The sequence below is a fragment of the Ylistrum balloti genome, unplaced genomic scaffold (assembly GCF_031769215.1).
Source record: "Ylistrum balloti isolate Yb309-2 unplaced genomic scaffold, AGI_CSIRO_Ybal_v1 Utg369802, whole genome shotgun sequence".
NCBI lineage: Eukaryota > Metazoa > Mollusca > Bivalvia > Pectinida > Pectinidae > Ylistrum > Ylistrum balloti.
In genome coordinates this window covers 1,209,758-1,232,416 of record NW_026781979.1, presented here as the reverse complement: position 1 = coordinate 1,232,416, position 22,659 = coordinate 1,209,758, and the positions used below count along the sequence as shown (strand labels likewise).

General features: G+C 34.3%; 2 protein-coding genes across 2 annotated transcripts; one reads left to right on the top strand and one right to left on the bottom strand.

Moving 5' to 3' along the window:
* Positions 1 to 329: 329 nt before the first annotated feature.
* LOC132544555 (D-erythrulose reductase-like) lies at positions 330 to 12,750 on the bottom strand. The gene is made up of 7 exons (XM_060208167.1): positions 12,669 to 12,750; positions 10,294 to 10,391; positions 8,386 to 8,540; positions 7,210 to 7,252; positions 4,973 to 5,137; positions 3,348 to 3,465; positions 330 to 2,549 (listed from the first exon to the last, which is right to left on the bottom strand). The coding sequence occupies exons 1-7, from the start codon at positions 12,718 to 12,720 to the stop codon at positions 2,446 to 2,448; spliced, it is 735 nt and encodes a 244-aa protein (XP_060064150.1). The 5' UTR covers positions 12,721 to 12,750; the 3' UTR covers positions 330 to 2,445.
* Positions 12,751 to 12,933: 183 nt separating this feature from the next.
* On the top strand, positions 12,934 to 19,799 carry LOC132544543 (uncharacterized). Its single transcript, XM_060208154.1, has 4 exons — positions 12,934 to 13,024; positions 13,960 to 15,720; positions 16,428 to 16,608; positions 17,252 to 19,799. The coding sequence occupies exons 2-4, from the start codon at positions 14,461 to 14,463 to the stop codon at positions 17,386 to 17,388; spliced, it is 1,578 nt and encodes a 525-aa protein (XP_060064137.1). The 5' UTR covers positions 12,934 to 13,024; positions 13,960 to 14,460; the 3' UTR covers positions 17,389 to 19,799.
* The last annotated feature ends 2,860 nt before the right edge of the window (positions 19,800 to 22,659 follow it).

The following is a 22,659-nucleotide window of genomic DNA, read 5'->3' as shown; positions in this document are numbered from 1 at the left end:
TTGTACTTAGCATCCTTGTACTTTGTTTACCACATATCATCTTAACATCCTTGTACTCTGTTTACCACATATCATCTTAACATCCTTGTACACTGTTTAACACACATCATCTTAACATCCTTGTACACTGTTTAACACACATCATCTTAACATCCTTGTACTCTGTTTACCACATATCATCTTAGCATCCTTGTACTCTGTTTACCACATATCATCTTAGCATCCTTGTACTCTGTTTACCACATATCATCTTAACATCCTTGTACTTAGCATCCTTGTACACTGTTTACCACATATCATCTTAACATCCTTGTACTTAGCATCCTTGTACACTGTTTACCACATATCATCTTAGCATCCTTGTACTCTGTTTACCACACATCATCTTAACATCCTTGTACTCTGTTTACCACATATCATCTTAACATCCTTGTACACTGTTTACCACATATCATCTTAGCATCCTTGTACTCTGTTTACCACATATCATCTTAACATCCTTGTACTCTGTTTAACACATATCATCTTAACATCCTTGTACTCTGTGTAACACATATCATCTTAGCATCCTTGTACACTGTTTACCACATATCATCTTAGCATCCTTGCACTCTGTTTACCACATATCATCTTAGCATCCTTGCACTCTGTTTACCACATATCATCTTAACATCCTTGTACTCTGTTTACCACATATCATCTTAACATCCTTGTACTCTGTTTACCACATATCATCTTAGCATCCTTGTACACTGTTTACCACATATCATCTTAGCATCCTTGTACTCTGTTTACCACATATCATCTTAGCATCCTTGTACACTGTTTACCACATATCATCTTAACATCCTTGTACTCTGTTTACCACATATCATCTTAGCATCCTTGTACTCTGTGTAACACATATCATCTTAGCATCCTTGTACTCTGTGTACCACACATCATCTTAGCATCCTTGTACTCTGTTTAACACACATCATCTTAACATCCTTGTACACTGTTTACCACACGTCATCTTAACATCCTTGTACTCTGTTTAACACATATCATCTTAACATCCTTGTACTCTGTGTAACACATATCATCTTAGCATCCTTGTACTCTGTTTACCACATATCATCTTAGCATCCTTGTACTCTGTTTACCACATATCATCTTAGCATCCTTGTACTTTGTTTACCACATATCATCTTAGCATCCTTGTACTCGTTTACCACATATCATCTTAGCATCCTTGTACTCTGTTTACCACATATCATCTTAACATCCTTGTACTCTGTTTACCACACGTCATCTTAGCATCCTTGCACTCTGTTTACCACATGTCATCTTAGCATCCTTGTACTCTGTGTAACACATATCATCTTAGCATCCTTGTACACTGTTTACCACATATCATCTTAGCATCCTTGTACTCTGTTTAACACATATCATCTTAGCATCCTTGTACTCTGTTTACCACACATCATCTTAACATCCTTGTACTCTGTTTACCACATATCATCTTAGCATCCTTGTACACTGTTTACCACATATCATCTTAGCATCCTTGTACTCTGTTTAACACATATCATCTTAGCATCCTTGTACTCTGTTTACCACATATCATCTTAGCATCCTTGTACACTGTTTACCACATATCATCTTAGCATCCTTGTACTCTGTTTAACACATATCATCTTAGCATCCATGTACACTGTTTACCACATATCATCTGAGCATCCTTGTACTCTGTTTAACACATATCATCTTAGCATCCTTGTACTCTGTTTACCACATGTCATCTTAGCATCCATGTACACTGTTTACCACATGTCATCTTAGCATCCATGTACACTGTTTACCACATGTCATCTTAGCATCCTTGTACTCTGTGTACCACATATCATCTTAGCATCCTTGCACTCTGTTTACCACACATCATCATAACATCCATGTAATACATCATACTCAACAAATTTAAAGTTCTGATGCATACAACCTTGTGGCAATACATGATTATAACAGGGTGAATAGCCATGTATAATTACAGGTAAAATAATTCCCAACAGTAAGATTCTATAATAAACCCTTATCTTTAAAGATTGATGTCAGGATCCAAGGATTATAAAATAGATAAACATGAGTTTTTCATTTTGACAATGCATTTTAAGGGTTCACAAAAGTTAAAATTTAGAAAAGAACCCTTGGATTTTGAAGATGGCTTTGCAAAGCTGAATAAACCAAAGCAAAATAAAATAGTCTAACAATATATAAATTGTATGTAATTAGCATACAACACATTTAATTTCATATATTTTATATGGCACAATCCTATCATGATTTCATTTTCTCAATTAGAGTCATCAAATTTTCATTATAATTAATTCAAACTACACATGTATACTGTGTACTAAATTTCCACTCCAATACGGTTGGCAGGTGATTAGATATGAAGCAGGGATTTTAACTACAAGACAGGCCTCCTTCCAATAACATACTTGTACCATTGACCATTGCACTCTTGTCGCTCAGCAAAAACAGGGTAGCATTCACAACATCTTCTAACTCTGGCAATGAAAACATTTCAGCAATTATGATAATATGTGTGCTTCAAGGTACTGGTATTCAGAGTGAAGTGTATTGGATTCTGTAACTAGCTTTATCTCCAACCAATATTTCACTTCATATACTATCACTCCAGACACTTGTTCTACAATTCAGGGCCAGTCTGTCATGTGCATCTATAATACAGTTAATATCTTTACAACCACAGGCATTTGCATCAGCAACTTCTCTGATCACTTCTACCAGATGTAAGAAAACTTATTAAATGTTTTCTTAAGAAGTGGAAATCACTGTATGTTAAGTTGCTATTCCTTAAATGCCTATAAACTTATCAAGCACTTAAAGTTTCACAGAAACTGTACTTTACAATGGAAAGAGATGCTCTGGAATCACAATAACATGTTCTTGTTAAAAAGGTTATGTTTTATAGAAGTGGGTTGAAAAACTGAAGGAGGTTTCTGGATAAGATTAACAATATAAAAACAATACGGACCAGTAACTCAGTAATACAGTAAAATCAAAGTACTTCTCATAAAAACAGCTCCATGTTATGATGATTATGCCTACAAAGATTGGAAGAGATCAGTAAAGACAGTTTAAAACTGTGAAGGGAGATCTCTGGAAAATGAAAGTTTACAATCCAGGAATGGATGTCATACCATAAATCATCCCTCAAATTTTACAAAGAGTATAGAAAAAGCTGATCAATACTAATAGACTACCAGCTGGAGGAATATTGAAAACATTTACAATAAATGTGTCAAGTTTCAATCATCCAGAGTTTATGTGTGTTGACTTACCTACAAACTTGTTTAGTGGAATCCTTGCTAAGAGAGGACCTGATTTAGCTGGATCACTCCATCCCTTTTTACCCATCTCTGTCCACACAACAGTTGGGTTCACACAATTCACTCTTATCTAAAAATCAGACAAAATGAAATGATATCACAATAATTTGTCAATGCTGTTTTGTTTGTGGCCCATATTAAATGATATATGAAATCTAAAAGACACTTACTCTCAAACACAATCTTGAAAAGTGGAATTTAACGTTTGGAATTAAAAATGCTAGGACAGCAGGAAAGTCCAGAATAATAGATGAAATCAAATACTATGCTCATCCTTAACTAATAGTTGAAGTGTTACACCATAGATCCATTGTAATGCTGATTGAGGAGTCTATAAATAAAACATCTTATAAAGGTTGAGAGACAAAAACTTCACTATTGTGATCCTGTCTATGACAGGATACACAGAACAACTAACCTTGAAAGGTCTAAGTTTTAGATTCATAGTGGGGGCCAAGTTATAGACACATATCCTTGGTGAGCTATGCCTAAAGCTAACAAACAGATCTATATACCTTATGGAGACCAAATTCCAGACACATCACGTAGGTTAGCAATGTCTATAAAGCCACAAATCTACTAATCTTGTGGGACCAAGTTCTAGACACATGGCCTTGGTGAGCGATAATTTACTTAACAGGACTACAAACATTGTGGGGTCCCGATTCAAGACACATGACCTTGGGGAAAGATGACTAACTGCACGGATCTATTTACCTCATGGGGACAAAATTCGAGACACATGACCTTAGTAGGTAATGGCTTACTTTGAGGTTGATGAGCGACATTGATATTGGAAAGATTTAACAATGTGTCGTTGAAATGTGAAGGAGATAGTGTAATAATGATAACCTTTGTAACATATTTTGATTCATTTTTCTCTGCTTCTATTGAGTTTGAAGGTAGACCTAATTTCAGAGTGTTGAGTACCATACAGTAGACGATATTCTCAATCTGAAGATCAATTTCAGTTAGTAGTATTACAATGAAGTGAAATCATATCACATGGTACTATCTCATACCTTTACTGGATAATTCTAAAGAAAATAATACATAAATCTAAAATCTCTCCCCGCTGTCCATTGTTTTATTGATCTACTTAGGTGAACATCCTGAGATAGACATGACAATTTTGAGATAGACCAGACAAATTTTGGGTATGTACACCAGAAATCAATATAAATAACAATTTCGACTGATAATCCATGCTTACAAACCTTTTCATATGTCTCGATTGACATTCTAAACTGAAACTATCGACAACTTCATTGGTTTGAAAAGGTGATAGTATGCTTGTTTTATGCATTTAATGAATTTTGTTGTTTTAAAACTCAACTGCAACTTGTGTTAAAATCAAAATTTGTTATCTAATCTCTAGCATATGCATAAAAACAAGCATTTTATCCCCTAAATGTACATAGATTTACTAGCATTGTCTAAACCAAGTTCAAGACACATGACCTTGGTGAAAGATGACATATAACACAGATATACATGTACTTACCTTGTGGGGACCAAGTTCCAGACACATGACCTTGGTGACAGATGACATACAACACAGATATACATGTACTAACCTTGTGGGGACCAAGTTCCAGACACATGGTCTTGGTGAGCATATCAACAGCACTTTTTGAGGCACTGTAGCATGTATGGTCTTGTAAAGCCTTTGTGGAAGCAATACTGGACATGTTGACTATAGAACCTCCCTGTCCTCTTTCAATCATTCCCTTTGCACACACCTGTTGACAAGTTTATCATAACACCATGCTGCCACTACTGACTTAAGATGTACCATTTGCTTTTGCACAGAATTGAAAATATGTAGCAACTGTATATACACACATACATGATACATTATGTATATGATATAAGAAAAGAATAACATGAAAGACCGATGAAATCCTGTATCATTTTGAATGTTACTGATGACTGACGATATGATAGAGAGTTTGTAATATTTCTACAAAAGGAGTGAAATAGGATCATACATCACTAATAAATTGAATGTTCACTATTCCTGTCTTCTGTAAATACAAAGCATTGAAAGATCTAAAATCATTAAGTTTTGCAAAATCTGAAGCATTCAGATTGTTTTTTTATAATATATCAAATACTGTATCTTGTATATTAACACTATCCAGTATCAAATAATGTTCATGTGTGAAAAACTACATGGTGTTAATAAAGGATTTTCTGAAAGTTTGTAACCATAATTCAATTCATATTACTTAAGTAACTACATGTAGTTAGAAATACAGAGACTTTGTGGTAGTACTTCATTTTACCAGGTGCCCCATTGGCAAGCATCAATATAATAAACAGATGTCATACAAATTTTGAAAGTAAAAATTTAAAGGTTTTCAAGGGTTTTTCAAAACATTTTTCATAAAATTCAGGAGCAATGTGTAGTGTATATTTTTAACATAAAACAACATCTGTATTATTTTCATCTTTAATGCAGAGTTTACTCATATCGCTCAGCCTCATTTTTTTCAGTCACATGTTTCAAACATTCTATCTTCTCTGATATACTGGTTTCCAACTTCTTCAGTTCCTCTGACTTATCTTTTGATTGCTTTCTTATACATGTAAACTATGACTCAGAAACAGTGATTTCTTTATAATCCTTACATGAATATCCATTTGCTTTGAGTGAACCTTTTTATTTTTTGATGACTCAAACATTACTGAATAGTGTCTATTAATCCTCTGAACCAATTCAATCTTGAAATGTTCAGAAATGCCAAATACTGCTAGATAAAGAAGACTTTCTTTCCCATACGTAACTTCTTGTGCTATTTAAATGTTCTAAAAAAAAAACTGGTAAAAATCATGATACATCATCATTTGATTTGTATGATCTGTGTTGATATTTCATTTCATGAAAAAAAGTCACTAACACTGGCCTGAGATGGATTTCTTGTCCTTGGTAAAGATATTCTCCCTAGATCTATTAGTTTGTTACACAAACAACTGTTTGCAATGTGTTTATCTCCTTTGAATTCATGGATCAAGTTTCGATACTTTGGATCTTACGATCATTTTTGATTGAAGGTACACTTCCCCATACTTTTGTAAATGCTTCAACATATTCGATAGACCACAAGCACTGTGCTAACTGAGATTGATGATGTGAATCTGATCAAAAACTATCTTAATTTACCCACAACTACGAAAACAATCAGTAAATTTATAAAAAGATAACCTGGTGTTAAAAGTCATCACATTATCTTTAACAAAAAACCAACTTACACTGAAGGAAAGTCCATGATAGTTGTAAGAACACTTAAAATTACTACAGTTTAAGGGTTTTTCAAGAACTTTGATACTTTTTAAGGGTTTTTTGAGGCTCATAGTCATTTTTAAGGGTTTTCAAGAAAGACATTGAATTCAAGGGTTTTTCAAGATGTGTGACGCCTTGGAAAGCTTATTATTGAATCAATAAAGATATAATAAGCAAAGGGTGATATTTTAAATGAAGGTTCTTTTGAGGTCTCTTGGTGTAATTGGAAAGATACTCAACCAATTCTGAGAAATTGGTGGACTATTCAAAGGTGCAATACAGAAAATTAATTTATATGAATTTTTGAACTTCAGTATTTCATTGTCAATTACACCAGTTTTATTCAATTCCATTGTTTTACTTCTTTTCAAGTAAAGAAGATAAAAAATTATGTAAAGGAACTAGCAACAATATCTTCCCACCTACAGTCCATTCATGTACACAGTTACTAATTCAAACAGTCAAGATAAGACATAAGATATCATAGATGTGCTTGGATTCATATAACATTTATAACTGTAAATTTACCTGTGACACATTCACTATGGACTTGACATTGATGTCAAAGGTACTGAAAAGAGAAACAAATTAGTACTTTAATGAATATATTCATAAAGAAGTACAGTTATATTTTCTCGTGACATTTCCAGATCATTGAAATGAGAATAAAACATTACAATCAAAGGGGCATATTAACATTACTAAGTGAACTAGGACTGTTGTCCCAAGGCCGGAAGGCTAAACCACCCCCTCCCCTCCTCCTCCAACAGAGTTATTCGTAGAATAACAAAATTTTTATATTATCACCCATTAACATAAAAACAAATGACGTCATTTTTCAATGTCATGTTTGATTTGCGAATGCAGTGGTGTAAGAAACTGTTAAATATATGTCAAAATTATTGCACTCTTTGATTGAATTTTAGGGATTTATTTCGATCGGTTTTTTTTTTTATGTTGTCAATCCGTAACACGAAAATCAGAGCATACTCTTGAATTAAACCCTCTTGTGTTTTTTATTTAGAGTACGTTAAGAATTTTTGGGGTACAACTTGTTAACAACCACTCATATAATTGGTGAAAAGTTAGTGTTAGTCATTTAAGAAACTAAATATATTCATTAAGTGATACAGGCTAAGGGATATAAATGCATGATGACATGGAACATATTTTAAGCTGAGAGTAATCAATATGATGAATCTGATCATGTCTATCATGCAAGGGTGGCCTCCCTTGCTGCAGAAAGCTAGAACGAGCAGTTCGGGGAGTTGGGGGTTATTTATCAGCCTTATTGATAAGAATATAGACTCCATGATTTCCATCTGGTTAAATGTTTCCTCATCAAATAAATCCAAAATGCTTTCGTCCTCAAGTTGTTAGAACATTTACTTTGTTTTTATCAAATTCTGCACAATGAACAGTAATAAACTGACATCTCTTTTCATTTTTCAAAATTAACAATGACTCTGAGATGAGATAAAATGAATAAATCAAGACAATTCTTGTGAAGTTCAGATGACAAAGATAAAGTTAAGAGATACCATCCAAATGCAAGGGACTCTTTTTACTTGTCACAAATGAACATACAATGAATCCTATACACTATATCATGGCTTAGATGAATGGTCAAGATTTATCTGAATGAAATGATAACCAGTAGCTTACAAAGGATTTATCTGAATGAAATGATAACCAGTAGCTTACAAATCTAGTTCTTCCTTCTTCACTTCCATGAATGGTGCATTCCATGCCGCTCCAGCATTGTTCACCAGGAGATCAATGGGACCAAGTTGTTCTATGATTTTCCTTGATCCATCCCAATCTGCTAAATCTGCCTGCACAATGTGCATGCTGGGTACCTGTAAAAAATACCATTTCCAAAACTTTTATGAGTAAATCACAGTATGTGAAGATATCACAGGTTCCCTAAACTTTGGGTGACACACACAGGTAAGGCAGGGAGTCCAGGACTCAAAGCATCAGAGACCTGACAATATCTGTATCATGTTTACTTGACAATGCTTGTTAATGGTTTGAAACACTAATGTTTTTGAGATCAATCAGAAGGCAGAATACCAAAATTCAATAAAGATTCTTCCACAATCTATTGAGAATGTTTTAGTGATATGGGAAGATAACTGAATATAACTGGTTTTCACATCCCATCCAAAAATCCTACAAAAAAAAGTATGATGATATTAACTAATGTTATTATGTAGTTTTATTTTCGGAAGTGTAGAACACTTTACAATTATGTAGTGTTTGTTTCCTGATTCAGATTACCTGTATCAATTGGGGAAATATTGCAACTGTACATATGTGTTTTCTTAAAAATTAGAAACTAAAAACAGAACCAACACTCCAGTCATTTCAAATAGCAGTATGGAAGTACAATTTTGCGGCTCAAGAAGGTTAAAGTTAGGTAAACACTGAAACATTATGGATACATCACATTTTGACATCATAATTATCCTAGGACTACTGTGATTAGCTGTGTTATTCTATAATTAATGGCAGTGTATTAGCTTATATTCAATTGTATCTAACACATAGTTAATGTTTTCACATATAAATGCTAGAAACTTTTTAAAAATTAGGTATTCTGAATAAGAATTGAAATTAACAAGAGATCTAGCAGTCTAGCAATTTCACTAAATAGTGCACATAACAAAAATTTTGAGTTTGAAATCTTCTGTCAGTGTTCATTGTCATTTTCTGCAGACCAACTACAACATTGGTTCTCATGTCAAATACACTAGATATGTCGCAGCAAAATGTAATGGTTTACTTATAATCCTGTAGAATCATTGGGCACAAATTTCCAACCTGTCACTCCATAATCTGATCTCATGTACATTATGGATTCTGTATCATACATACAATGTATGTATGTGGACCAGGGAATTTGGAATATATAGCAAAGTTTGTCCCTGTGGGCTGACTCACTGTTTAATAAAAAAGGAAGTTCATTGTGCTAAATAAAGTAGAAGAATAATTTCAAATTAAATTAATCATTGATTCAAAATTAAACTCCTGCTATTATACCAAAACAAAATAACTGACTTGGTTGACCACACAAAAATGTCTAACTTCTGCACATGAGCAGCATATTATCAGCACATGATAAGTAAGCTAGAAATATATGCAAATTAACTTTTCCACATAAGCAGCAAGTTAGTTTGTGTTAGTGAAGAACTTGCTCACCTTAATGCTCATGTGCGATTATTTGTGGGCCCTCATTTGGGGATTTCTGGGAACACTGGGAAAGAATTTGATCTTCCTGTCATGTGAGTTTTATTTCACACATCAGCTTAAACTGGTATATTGTACATGCCCTTTTTCTGCTCTTGTGGGCATTAATTTTCTCATAGAAGAAACATGCTCACAAGAAATTAAAGCCTTGTTTGCAAGTGAAATATTGGAATCTCGTGTGCATATTCCAAGCAAATTTTGGAATAGGAGCTTCTTTATTGACAATGGACAATGTTAATGGATACTAGTGTGATACGTGAGAATGATAGATGGGAAGTACACATACATGTATTAAAGGTTTTATAATCAATTTTTGTAACAGTGATACAGTTATACTGCTACTAATCTAATAGTACTCACCTCAGACTTCAAAGAGTCCAGACCCTCTTTGGTCTTACTCAGAGCATATGTTTCTGCACCGCATTCCACTAGTTTCTTTGCAATCTCTCGCCCAATGCCTTTGTTATTAATGAGAACAACAAAAAGAATTTTGTGTTATGTAATCATCAGTAAAAGGGATGCAAATGAAAATTTATAATTGTTGAAAGGGAATAACTCAAATAACAACAGAGGAACATTAACATAGTGCCGACAAGTATTTTTTAAATCTGTCTTTTTTTGTTTTAATTTAAGGTTAGTTGTTACAATCAAAATAAACAATGAAGCTGTGCCAACATGTAAGTATATTGTCAGTTTTTCGAAAATTCATCTTTCCTTAATGTTGTGTACCTATTTTCTCGAATAATGCTTGTTCCATCCAAAAAGAAACAAAACGAAAATGTTTCTACAAAAATGTCAATAATTGTATCATTCTCAACACGAGCTGCATTGGTGTGCATTCAATTGCAGCCTTCACGACAAAAACAAAATAAACCAAACAAAATATCAGAGAAACTTGTCAGATCAACCAATAGACAGATATAGGCACATTATACACGTTATATATAAATTTGCATGTTCACTAAAGAACCATAATTAGTTTAGACTCTTTGCAAACTATCAAATATATCTCTTCTGATTATGTCTTTTGGATTTGTGTGGTGAGACCTATACAGGAAGCTCTGCAGTGCAACATCCGTACGCTGTATGGTGGCAACAAAGAAAATGTGAGTCTGGTAAGCCTTTACAAATATATACTGTTGTGTCTTGTTCTTTTTAAGAACCATGACAAACTCCACATTGCACAGTATGTACAACTTTATTCATCTATATCTAGGCAAGACCTTCTATACAAAGAGCAAAGCATCCAATCTAACTACAATGCATCTACAATGTCCATAATGCAGAGCCTAACCAATTAATACAGATTATCAGGTATCAGACTTAAACACCAAGACTTCCGAGACTGAGACAGCCAGTGACCTTATGATTATGGTGAACGTTAATCCAATTAACTGTTAGTTTGAAAATACTACATATACATTTGTAGGTGCTACATCTAAGACAAAGAACAACTGTCATTGATCGGGAAAATATCATACTTTCTATTACTGCAATAAATAATCTTCCTAAGGTTTGATTTCTGCAAGTTTTGAATTTACAGTTAAAAGATTTAATTCAATGCCTCTTGTCGGTGGTGTAACATATTTCTAAGTTATTGATATTGAGTTTGTATCTATTGGAAAAGATCTAATCGAAACGGTGCATTTTAAGAAATATTTTGTTGTTTTATAGACATATCCTTTTTCCAAACACAACAAATTTTCAATTTACTATTTTACTAAAGAAATATGATTATCCATAAACCGATCTTCAAGTGTTGTTTCTTGACAAAAGTTATAGCATGCCAAAGATTTTTTTTCAAATCGACCATTAAATTTAAAGTATGAGTTGTTTGTAAAGATAACACACATCATAACAAGAAGGGAATAAAAATTAGAAGAAATGATCCAAATTATTAGAGTGTTATGATATATATATATAGTATTTGATATACCAAAAAAGGTTGTTATTATCATATTTGCTGTTTTTAAATTTGTTGTAATCAATTTTACTTCTACTCAATGTTCAAGTTTTATTAAAATCTGATGCATTAAAACAGTAAAACATTAGCTCTTATGAGACATATAACAATAAAAGACATGCATATTTTCATAAATAAGACACACAATACAGTTTATAAAACATCACGACATTCTGTTTATGGATGTTTTGTGTGCTGTGTTTACATGTGTTGCATCTGCAGAGTGGCCCGTACCAGCTGTTTACGAGTGTTTTTGTGTGAGTGTATTTGTTGTTCTGAAGTGGCCTAGCATGGCATTTCATATTTTTGGTGCTTGGTGATCTAAAAATCGTTTTCCATATGTTGTGGTCCTAACATGTGACATGTCTGATGTGTTGTATTATGGGAATGTGTAGGATTTTTCTGTAATGTTGATAAGATCTTGCAGGTCAGTGGATGTTTGTGTGTGATCTTGTAAGGTAATTTTGAGCGGTAGAGTAAAATTTTGTATCTGCTGTCTTATTTGCATCATATTGCAATTACTAGATGGCAAAGTAAACATTGTATTCGGCTGTCGTATGATTTCAGACTTTTTAGGCCTCATATAAAGTGATGCAAGCTGTATGTCTGTGAGGTAAAACTTGTTCATTCGCAATTCTACACCCCAGTTTGCTACAACTATGTTTACACATGGGTCTGGTGATAGTTGCCAAACTTATCCTATATTTACATTTTATTGTGACAGTTTTGTTCAAAATTTCAAAAAAAAATGTCACGAAATGTACAGCGTTACCTTTCCCGGCACCTGTCACGAGTGCTCGCTTCCCCTGAAATGAGATTTCCATTTTGTAAAGGAGACTGACCTAAAACCGCAGGCAAATGCAGACGAATGCGTTCCGACAGTGTCGTCAAAGTGTTTGTAGGTACTCCTTTTTGGTAAACATTTGTTTAACTCTGATTAGAATCAGGGTCTGTGTGGTGTTTTAAGGAAAAAAGAAAAGGTGAAGCTTTTGGAAGACACAGATTAATAGAAAAATGCCTTGACGCTGGAGTTGACTGTCTACAACAAACTTGCAATATGTTTTTATTTTCTTCAGAGGAAAGAAAGACTGTAATCAAGTCAAAATAAAACGAAAGAAGATCATCACAGTAAGTTTACAATAACACATTAGTCACTTACTCTAAACTGTTTTTAATTCGACACATTTTGACCTTGTGTCAAGCTTATGAACTCGCTCATGTCACAGAATAAAATCAACATGTCAACATCCGATGATCCGATAATCATCGACAGTCACCTGTGGGGGTTAGTTATACCTAGACAAAAAACTTCAATCTGTACATGTGAATTCAACAGAATATATTTGTATTCAAAAACTTTAATCTGTTTTTGTGAATTCAACAAAACAAAATATATTTGAATTATCTATTTGACCAAATAGGTGTCGACTTGACCAAATTAGGGTCGAGTTTAACAGGTGTCGACTTGATCGGGTGTCGACTTGGCTGTCATTCTTAGCACCGTGACTGTAAATTGAGAAATAAATATCAAATTATAGCTATCAAATAAGAAAATAAGGGCATAACCCTTTTAAAAAGTTATAACAGTTTTTTAAATGATATCTATCTAGATCTAAATTGCACTCAAAATTTCAAACATCAGTACATGTATATGTGTAATCCCTTCTGGGATTCCACCTTGGGACTCATTTATGTCGGAAGTTTGTAAATTCATAATGTCCCTCAGCAGGTAATCACAATTACATTTACATCAAATTAGATATATACCTTTATCATAAAGTACATTACTGGGAGACGAAATTAATACATTTCAATGTAATGAAGGTTGGGACTGAATTCAAACCCAAATTGTACGCATGTACACATATTTATGGTGTGATAAATGTATTAATACAAGGTCTCAAAGAATTCTTTCGAACTTATTACAGCAAAATCATAATGTTGTTCAGAGATACAGGAGTTTTCCTTTGTACCTATAAAAATGAAGCATTTCAGTGCAGTTACAAAAGTAAAAATTTAATAATATAAAAAAATATACATATCTCTTTCTTTAATGTTTACAGTATCACCTATAAAGATTGAGAGAAAGAGGTTGGACCAATCAGAACATGTCTCCATCAACAAACTCTACACTAGCAACCTGTTTTGGATGATGTAGCTGTGTTGCTCGTTATTGATGATATTAAATGACCTACAGTCTACACATATCCTAATTAACATTAACAGAAAAAAGTTTTGCCAATGTTTGTCATTGCAACAAATTTATGTGATAAGTATGTGATGTTGGCTGGAAGACTTTCATCAGTTTTGATGTTTTTCTTCCGCTTTGCCTGGCAATCCAGATTCACCCTACCAAGCATCCTTGTAACAGCATGGACACTTAACATTCGAGTGAGAGTAGAGATTGAATTTCAAAATGTAGGCTGAGATATATCCAGAAATTCAATTGTTTATTTTATTGATACATTTGAATGTAAGTTATAGCTGACTGTCATAATGTAATCACTTGAAAATTTGTTTTTACTTCACATTCCGTCCAAAGAAACTGTGATATTTTAGTTACAATGAGTCGAGGTGTAAGAGACTTGCGTGACCTGATATGTGTTTCTCGCTTAACCTTTCGGGACAGTGATGATGAAGAGCCCCAATTTCTCACTGACGATGAAGTGGTAGCCAAAGAATTTGATCAGTTGTCAATCAGTAGTTCTGACTCGGTGGGAGGGGTAGAATCTACAAATGGAGGGAGGCATATATCCCCTGACTCTGGGTGTGTTACAAATGGCAGCACACCTCCAGAATTGCCAGTGGAGGAGGATACACACTTATCCACAACACCGGTTGTTGTTAAGTCTCCACCTGTCCCTACCAAAGTTGGCAGAACCAGAAGGAAGAAAAAGAGGGTTCACAAAGTACTAAGTACAGAACCCACTAGACATGAACTACCAAAACCACCAAGAATTCCTCCATTGCGCTCACAATATAAAACAAACTTTAGTTCTGACAATGATTCAGATGTAGACATGGAGTCACAGCCTTTGCAGAGATATGGTTCACAGATAGCCAATTCTAGGAAGTCACAGGCACAGGGAAACTTTGATGAAGTTCTGTGCTACATGGATGCTACTGTTGTCTCCAATTGGTTGGAAAGAGCCAACAGGATGGTAACAGAGATAACAAGCTATTGTAATAGTGAAGACAACTTTGTAACATTTGCACATTTTTGGTTTTCTGGTTTTGAAGATGTCCAGAAGATTGAATTGTTTGATTTAGAACATAGCATTTTAGTTGAGGAAATGAGCTTTGCGTTTGCTGTAGGAAAGGACCAGGGAAAAGTGAATCAAAGAGACATCAATAACTTTATTAGAGCCTTGTTCCGGGAATATCCTGACAAATTGCTTAGTGCAAAGGGACCCAATATGTTCTTGAACCATTTGGATGTTCTGTCATCACAGAAACATACTCAGTATAAAAAGTTGTTGTCAGATGTCAAATGTTCTACCAAAAACAAACAGTATGCCCAGTGGATACTGGCCACTCGTTCATTTGCCTTAGTCAGTGTGTGGTCAGCAGTAGTGAACTTTTACCGCAACCTACTAGGGAAGGTATCACCCCCAAGGCCACCCTCCAGTCGCCTGAGTGTAGAGGAGGACATCAACCTAACCAGATTAGGACAGGCCATCAGACTGGGATTTGTGGATGTGGTGCACTACTACTTTACGGAAGGTCATATCAAGCCGCACTACATTGATACACATGGCCGTACCTTCATCTTTTCTGCTGTCATGTACAACCAGTGTGATGTGCTGCACTACCTCATCAACAGGGTAAGTTTTTTACCAAAAATATATACTACCGGTACACTTAATCTCATCACTCGGATATGCACTGTAAGCTGTATTTTCTCATCAACAGGATAAGTACTGAAACTGTATTTCCTCATTGGTCTAGCTCTTCAATGGGGTAAATACTAAAGTTGCACTTCCACATTCACAAAGTATATATACCGGCATAATGGGAAGTTTTGAAGCTGTCCTTTCACAGCAATAGGCAAAGTACTGAAGATGTACTTCTTCATTAACAAGGTACTGCTGGTTCTGTCGTTTATAGAAAATCAGTGACAAAGTTGTACTTTCTTACCAAAAGGGTCAGTACAGTATCTCTTCTTATCAGAATTGTTTTTATTACTTGCCTTTACATATGTAGCTAACAGGTATTCTTGCTCTATAACACTAGCAACAATGTCATCAAAACCCACATTTGATCGTACTACATGTATCGCTTATCAAAGTAAATAAAGGAACGTAGAAAGACTAATTTATAGAGACAATGACTGTCAAACAGTGACAATAAAAGCATTTTATAGGAAACACTAAGAGTGTTTTAACTTGTACCTAGATATTGAAGGTCATTCCAAAGAGCCTTTAATTTTAGAAGGAAAAAATATTCATTTTATTTTGCTGTTTTTAATACTAATGTGATCCTACTTTATTTCAAGTGATTTAAAAATATTGAAAATTTATGCACGTATTAGGTGAAGCCTGCAATAGATGTGAACCAGGCAGCAGACACTGGAAACACTCCTCTTCATGCAGCAGCAAACACTGGCAATAATCGCCTGGTGGAGATTCTGTTGCGATGTCCCAACATCAGCGTGAACTCGATTAACCCCCAGTGTGAGGATGCTACACCTCTTCACCTTGCAGTCATGCATGGTATTGATTATTGTATATAATTATAACAAAAACTGATCTACATGAGATGTGAATTTAGGAAAATAATTGACATCCTGGATAGTCCAGGGATTACACTAATTATCACTCCCTGCACCCCTGCAAAATAGAAGGCACAAGGGAAGTCATTTGAATGACTGACCAATCACAGACTGATATGCTCCTTTGAAGGTTAATAAGGAGTGACACCTAACTTTAAAGCCATTGCAACATACTGTTACATGATCTTAAGATTTGTTTGATGTATTTAAAAAGATCAAATGTCTTCTCCTGTTATCCACAAGATGTTGCATATAGGACCTTCAATTTCACCATGAAATTTTTCAGGGGTGCAGATAGTGAAAGTGATCATAACCCCTAGAGTATTGAGGATGAGTAATGATGGTAATAACTTATAACATAGTCACATTTTCATAATGATATTTTATGTTTGTATCGGGCCTTTTGATGTAAAGACTGGTGAATATCATTATGCTTACCACATACTTGTGTACTTTTAATATACAACATAGTTTTGACCCAAAGCAGTTGGACTACACAAACCATGGATATGTATACTGTACACGATCTTTTATAGGAAAGTAATCTTTTTTTTATTTAATCATGTTTAATATTTGCTTTGCAGGTCACAAAACTGTTGTTGAAATGCTTGTTAAGGCCAAAGCAGACTTGTCTCTGAAGATGGGAGAATTGAAAGCAGAGGACATTGCTAAGCAGTTTGGTAGCTTTTCTACATTAAAGGTGCTAAGAGATTCCTGCTGACCTTATTAGCATGCTCAATGCATTATGTGTCTTATTGCCGATATGCCAAGCATTTCATGTAGTGTGAAAAATCAGTGGTCCTCGGCATTATATGTTGGTGACAAGAGAACAAGCAATTGTTCACTCTTCAATGTTTGTGGACATTTTTAAAACACAAAGTGTGGAAGGAAAGCACTATTTATAACTTGTTTGTTGACAGTTTATATTTTGTCAGAATTTTTGTATCATGACTGCCATGTTTGCTATATTTCTGTACTTCATTTCATAGACATATTCAATGAACTTACACATAGACACAGAACAATCAACAACCTATCATATTCAAAATAATGTCTGAAACAACAGATGAAATCTAGTTTTACTGGAGAACTCGTTTATTTATAGAAATCTTTGGATTAAATTTTTAAACAGATTACATTATTGTACTGAGTGCCGACAAACTGTCAGTAATATCAATAACTTTATGATAATGTGCACTTGGAACTTAATCTACAGAAAACAAAACATTAACATATGATATATTTTGGATAGATTCATGTGCACTTGATAATGTTGTGGATATGAACATATTTTACTGAGGTAATGTTGCGTTATAGCAATGAGAATTTTAGAATGACTTGATAATTAGGATGTTTTGAAGGACTGTGTGAGTTCCATGAATATTTGATGTTCTTAACATGTAAATAGATCATACACTAAGTATTTATTCTGTCACAGAGTGTAGCACAGCCCTCTGTCACAGAGTGTAGTACCGCTCTCTGTCACAGAGTTTAGTACAGCTCTCTGTCACTGTGTGTAGTACCGCTCTCTGTCACAGAGTGTAGTAACGCTCTCTGTCACAGAGTGTAGTACAGCCCTCTGTCACTGAGTGTAGTACAGCTCTCTGTCACAGAGTGTAGTACAGCCCTCTGTCACAGTGTGTAGTACAGCCCTCTGTCACAGAGTGTAGTACCGCTCTCTGTTTTTAATCATTTAAGAAATTTGCATTCCACTGTTTCTGATTCAGAATCAGTGAGATGCATTACATTATAACAATAGTCATTTTGTGTGCATTGTAATTCTTAAAACTTCATCCCTCTCTTAAGTAAATGCCCAATTCCAGAACCAGATTCATCAGAATGGAGACACATGACAACAAATTTATTCAAAAGCAAATCGGTCAGCTTAACGCATTTAAAATGCACATATTAAACCTTGGAGCTTTAGAAAGCATTGCATAATCATTTTTCATCAACAAGAGTCATAATGTATTGTACCTGGTAGTTTTTAGTAAATCTGAATTAAAACAGACCATATCTGGTATGAAATGCCTTTGATACCTTGAATTATATATTGATCTGTTACAGTTATATTTACAAACAATGTTTTGTTTCCTACATATATATTCTTAACATTGATATAAAATGTATGGAAAGTTTTCTGACATTTCTCAAACCATGGTGACCTCATTTTATCATAATTTCATACCTACCACTGACTGATCAAATTTAGAAAAAAAATCTTAATATAATTTATTAACTTTGAAAAGAATTTGTTTTCTGAATACATGATGTGAAACAGCATTGGTGCTTTGTGTGCTTTATTGTCATAATATTCGGATGGAAGTAAATATTTATTTTCAACTTACTGTGCTTACATGTTTTAGATATTGAATTCATATACTAAACAAATTTGGCAGAAAGATAATGAAAATACATTGTACACTCTAATATTGTTTGTTAGATGAAAGATATTGTCAGAAATAACTGGTAAAATAATTACCAATGAAGTTTTGAAAAATGCAAGGATGCATTTACATTAAAATGAAGGAATGTAATAAAGCTCACTACACTTAACCCACATAAGTTCTGGGTTGAAAATCGCTTTTAAACTATTTTTGCATCCATTTATACAGTAAGGGGAGAGTCATATGCAATTAATCTTTCGTGTGATTGGTCTTGGTAAGTCAGAATATTATGTAATTAGAGGATATAACTTACTGTTTGGAGAAATCATACTATTATTTTTTTGCCCTGCAAGTAATTTTGAGGAAACAATAAAAGTGTAGTTGCACTATAGACCTCACAGATCCCAAGTGGTACTGTGTTAGCACTAGTCAGCTGATTTCAGACATACATGTATGTAATCACTGAGATTTGTTGAAGCCCATCAAACCACAGGGGCATGTCAAAATAGATTTTCAAATTTAGATTTGCTTCAAAGATTTACAGAGTCAGTGATTTGTGGTTTGGGTAGATTTGAACTTTAAAGTCTATTGCCACATGTCTTTGTGATGAAACTCTTACTGTTTTGAGGAATACAGGTACATCATGTATGTACTCCTTATCTTTTAGCTTCTGTGATATATCGATTGTAAAACTGCTCCAGGAGACAAGAATTCTTTTATATAATAAAGTGTTTGTTATATTGATGTATGGTATTTTGTTGTGTTGGATGTATGACGCAGGCTCTGTCACAATTTGGTCCTGTGGGTTATCATGCCTTATATCTATTGTCAATACAGAATGACCGATTTGCTTTCTGTTCGCTACTAATTGAAGTTTTCAATGAATAACACATTCGTGGGTATTTACAAACTTTGATGTTTTTGATAGGTGTTTGACTATCTCCTGTCTGGGTCTCATTTAGTTGTCGATTTTACGTCATATATTTTATTTGAGTGATCTCCCTTTGAGCTGGTGTCAGAGTTGCTTTCACTTCGCGGTGCTGACTTTAGTCGTGTTTCTTATTTAACGTGTTAATTAATTCTTCCTTAATAAGTTATAAAATGGACTGACATGTAAATGTTTTCTGTTGAAGAGTTAAGAGTTTAAAGAGTTAAGGAGGACATCAACTTTCGACGGAGATGCGCCGAATTACCCAACCAAAAATATGCACAACTGTTGCTGGCCCGCCACGTCACATTAGTGAGAACTTGTTCTCCCGTCTGTGAGCTGCCGTGTCAGCCTAGTGAACAATTGTTCTTCCTCGGGTGAACCGTTGTTTCATCGTAAAGAGAACTTGCACTTTCGATGATGAACTCTCCGATCATCTTAAGGAGACGTTGCACCACTGAATCATTGTAGAGAGAACCGGAGCTTCTGGTGATGAACTGTGGTATCACCTTAGTGAGAACCTGTACTGCTATTGATTAAGCGCCCTAACGAAAACCAGAACTTACGTTGGCGACCCATTAAAACCACCTCATTACATCACGCTACCGAGAATTTGAACCCGTGTTGTTGAACCGCCTTAGCGAAAACTTGTACTTCTCCATGTGAACCGCCATGTCACCCTGTCAGAACTCGTACATTGTTGAGAATCATCCCATAATTCCCAAGTACCACTTTAGTGGTGATGCGTACTTATTCCGCTTTAACGAATGTTTGTTGTTTCAAGTTTAAATTCAGATGTTTTCAAACAAATGAACATGTATTATTGATTTTCATTTTTTTTGTAAGGACTAAGATGTGTTTGAAATGTGTAAATAGCTATTGAGATCTGTGTCCTTTATGAAAAATACAACCATACAATTCCATATTTAGACGACAAATAATAAAGGAAGAAGAAATATCCTCTAATTGCCTGGGAATGAAGTACTGTTGGATATCTCAAAAATTAAATCATCCTTTGTCCGTATCGATTGAATCCTTGAGATGCACTAATTACACTGGTGTTGAGAGTTTGAACGCATTATTGATTACAGCACCATTCATTCCCAGCACCCGACCACAGGCTTCTTATAATTCTGTATTTTGTGGCTTAAGTATATTTACTATTGCTTTTAGTGAAAAAGAACGGCACTAATGAAAATAAGGGACAAATCCTTTCGAACTTCTCCGGACCTGTGTTCGATCCTTGTGAATGCAGAGACGTTAATAATATAAAATCAATGTAGTGGTTATGAATACAAATCCCGAAAGTCATAACTGTTATATAAAGTGTATCTGAAGAATTATTCAATCAAAACCAAAACGCACAACGGACATTTATGTTACGGTTAGATTTCAGATACATTGTTATTAATCTAGGTACATACAATTTTCCCATTATTCTATGTCAATATCATACTAATCGGCTGAAACTCTATCTCAGATCTGGTGAAACCTTAATGCGATAGTTGTAATTGTATCCTAACTAATTAACTATTAACATTCGTCCGTCAGTAAAATCTCCTCTACAGGACGAATACTTTTGCCTGCCTGCTTTAACTTCTTCACAGAAATGGCGAAAAGTTTATTTCCCAAACCTTGACGAAATGTTCTGCTTGAAATTAAGCTAGAATTTTCAGTTATTTTGAAAATCATGAAGATTTATCAGGGATAAAATATTTTTCCTATACTAATGTGGTGTCAAACATTAACGATCTTGAACCACATCGTGATATATTGAAATGATCGTTTTTTCCAATACTTTTCAATTATGAATGATAGTGGTTTGGTTCTGAAAACAATTATTCGATCTCTTACATCGGTGTGTAAATAAATCATACCAATATAATACTTACGGCGATAACGAGACAGAAGTAGGATCAATGATTCTATTTAAACCACAGACGAAGTGTATTTGACAATAGAACATGAGGACAGCTGGCTGTGTATGATTGCACCTTGACGAAGCAGTTATGTACTTCATTGCGCTGGTCCTGTCCTCTCTGACCGGTGAGTTATTTTACTCTTGCATTTATAAGTTGATAGCATATGATTTTTTTTTCTGAAGTGCAAATTCAACGTTCATGGAACATTCTATTTACCATATATTATACGTATTTTTTAAACTTACTTTCATCATTTTTAAGTCACATGTATCATTGAGGATTGAAGAGATCATTCAAAGTCAACAATGTATACAAGACATCGCTGGATCCTTCCGTTGTATCTATGTATGTATCTGTCCCTAGAGTATCGGGGACATATTGGTGCTTCACTTTTGATACATTATATTAATGTAAACTTCTTGTTGATTAACTTTAACTTCTGATAATGTTATATCTTGAACACAATGTAAATCCTTATCTAAACTCAAAATAAATAAAATGTGGTGAAAAAGGAACAGATTGAACGATTAAAAAAATTATTACGGAAACTTGAATATTAATCAGATAGGGAAAGCGTTTTCTGTTTTATCGACATTCTCAAAAATGAGAGCAAAATGAGAACTAGACTTCTTATTACGAAACCATTTTGTATACAAACTTTTAAACTAATGGCAGTCATTCTGTACGTAACTTATAACCATGGTTTTCAAATCAGTTGTTACAGTAACCAATTGCTCCTTAGTGTTCCATACATA

Bases quoted from the DNA above. Each gene is read 5' to 3' on its own strand.
- LOC132544555 (XM_060208167.1), bottom strand. From the start codon at position 12,720: ATGGAAATCTCATTTCAGGGGAAGCGAGCACTCGTGACAGGTGCCGGG. The intron at 8,541-10,293 runs GTGAGTACTATT...TATTTTTTACAG, and splicing joins TGGACTCTTTGAAGTCTGAG to GTACCCAGCATGCACATTGT. The intron at 2,550-3,347 runs GTAAGTCAACAC...TTTCATTGCCAG, and splicing joins TCCACTAAACAAGTTTGTAG to AGTTAGAAGATGTTGTGAAT.
- LOC132544543 (XM_060208154.1), top strand. From the start codon at position 14,461: ATGAGTCGAGGTGTAAGAGACTTGCGTGACCTGATATGTGTTTCTCGC. The intron at 15,721-16,427 runs GTAAGTTTTTTA...TGCACGTATTAG, and splicing joins TGCACTACCTCATCAACAGG to GTGAAGCCTGCAATAGATGT. The intron at 16,609-17,251 runs GTATTGATTATT...TTTGCTTTGCAG, and splicing joins TCACCTTGCAGTCATGCATG to GTCACAAAACTGTTGTTGAA.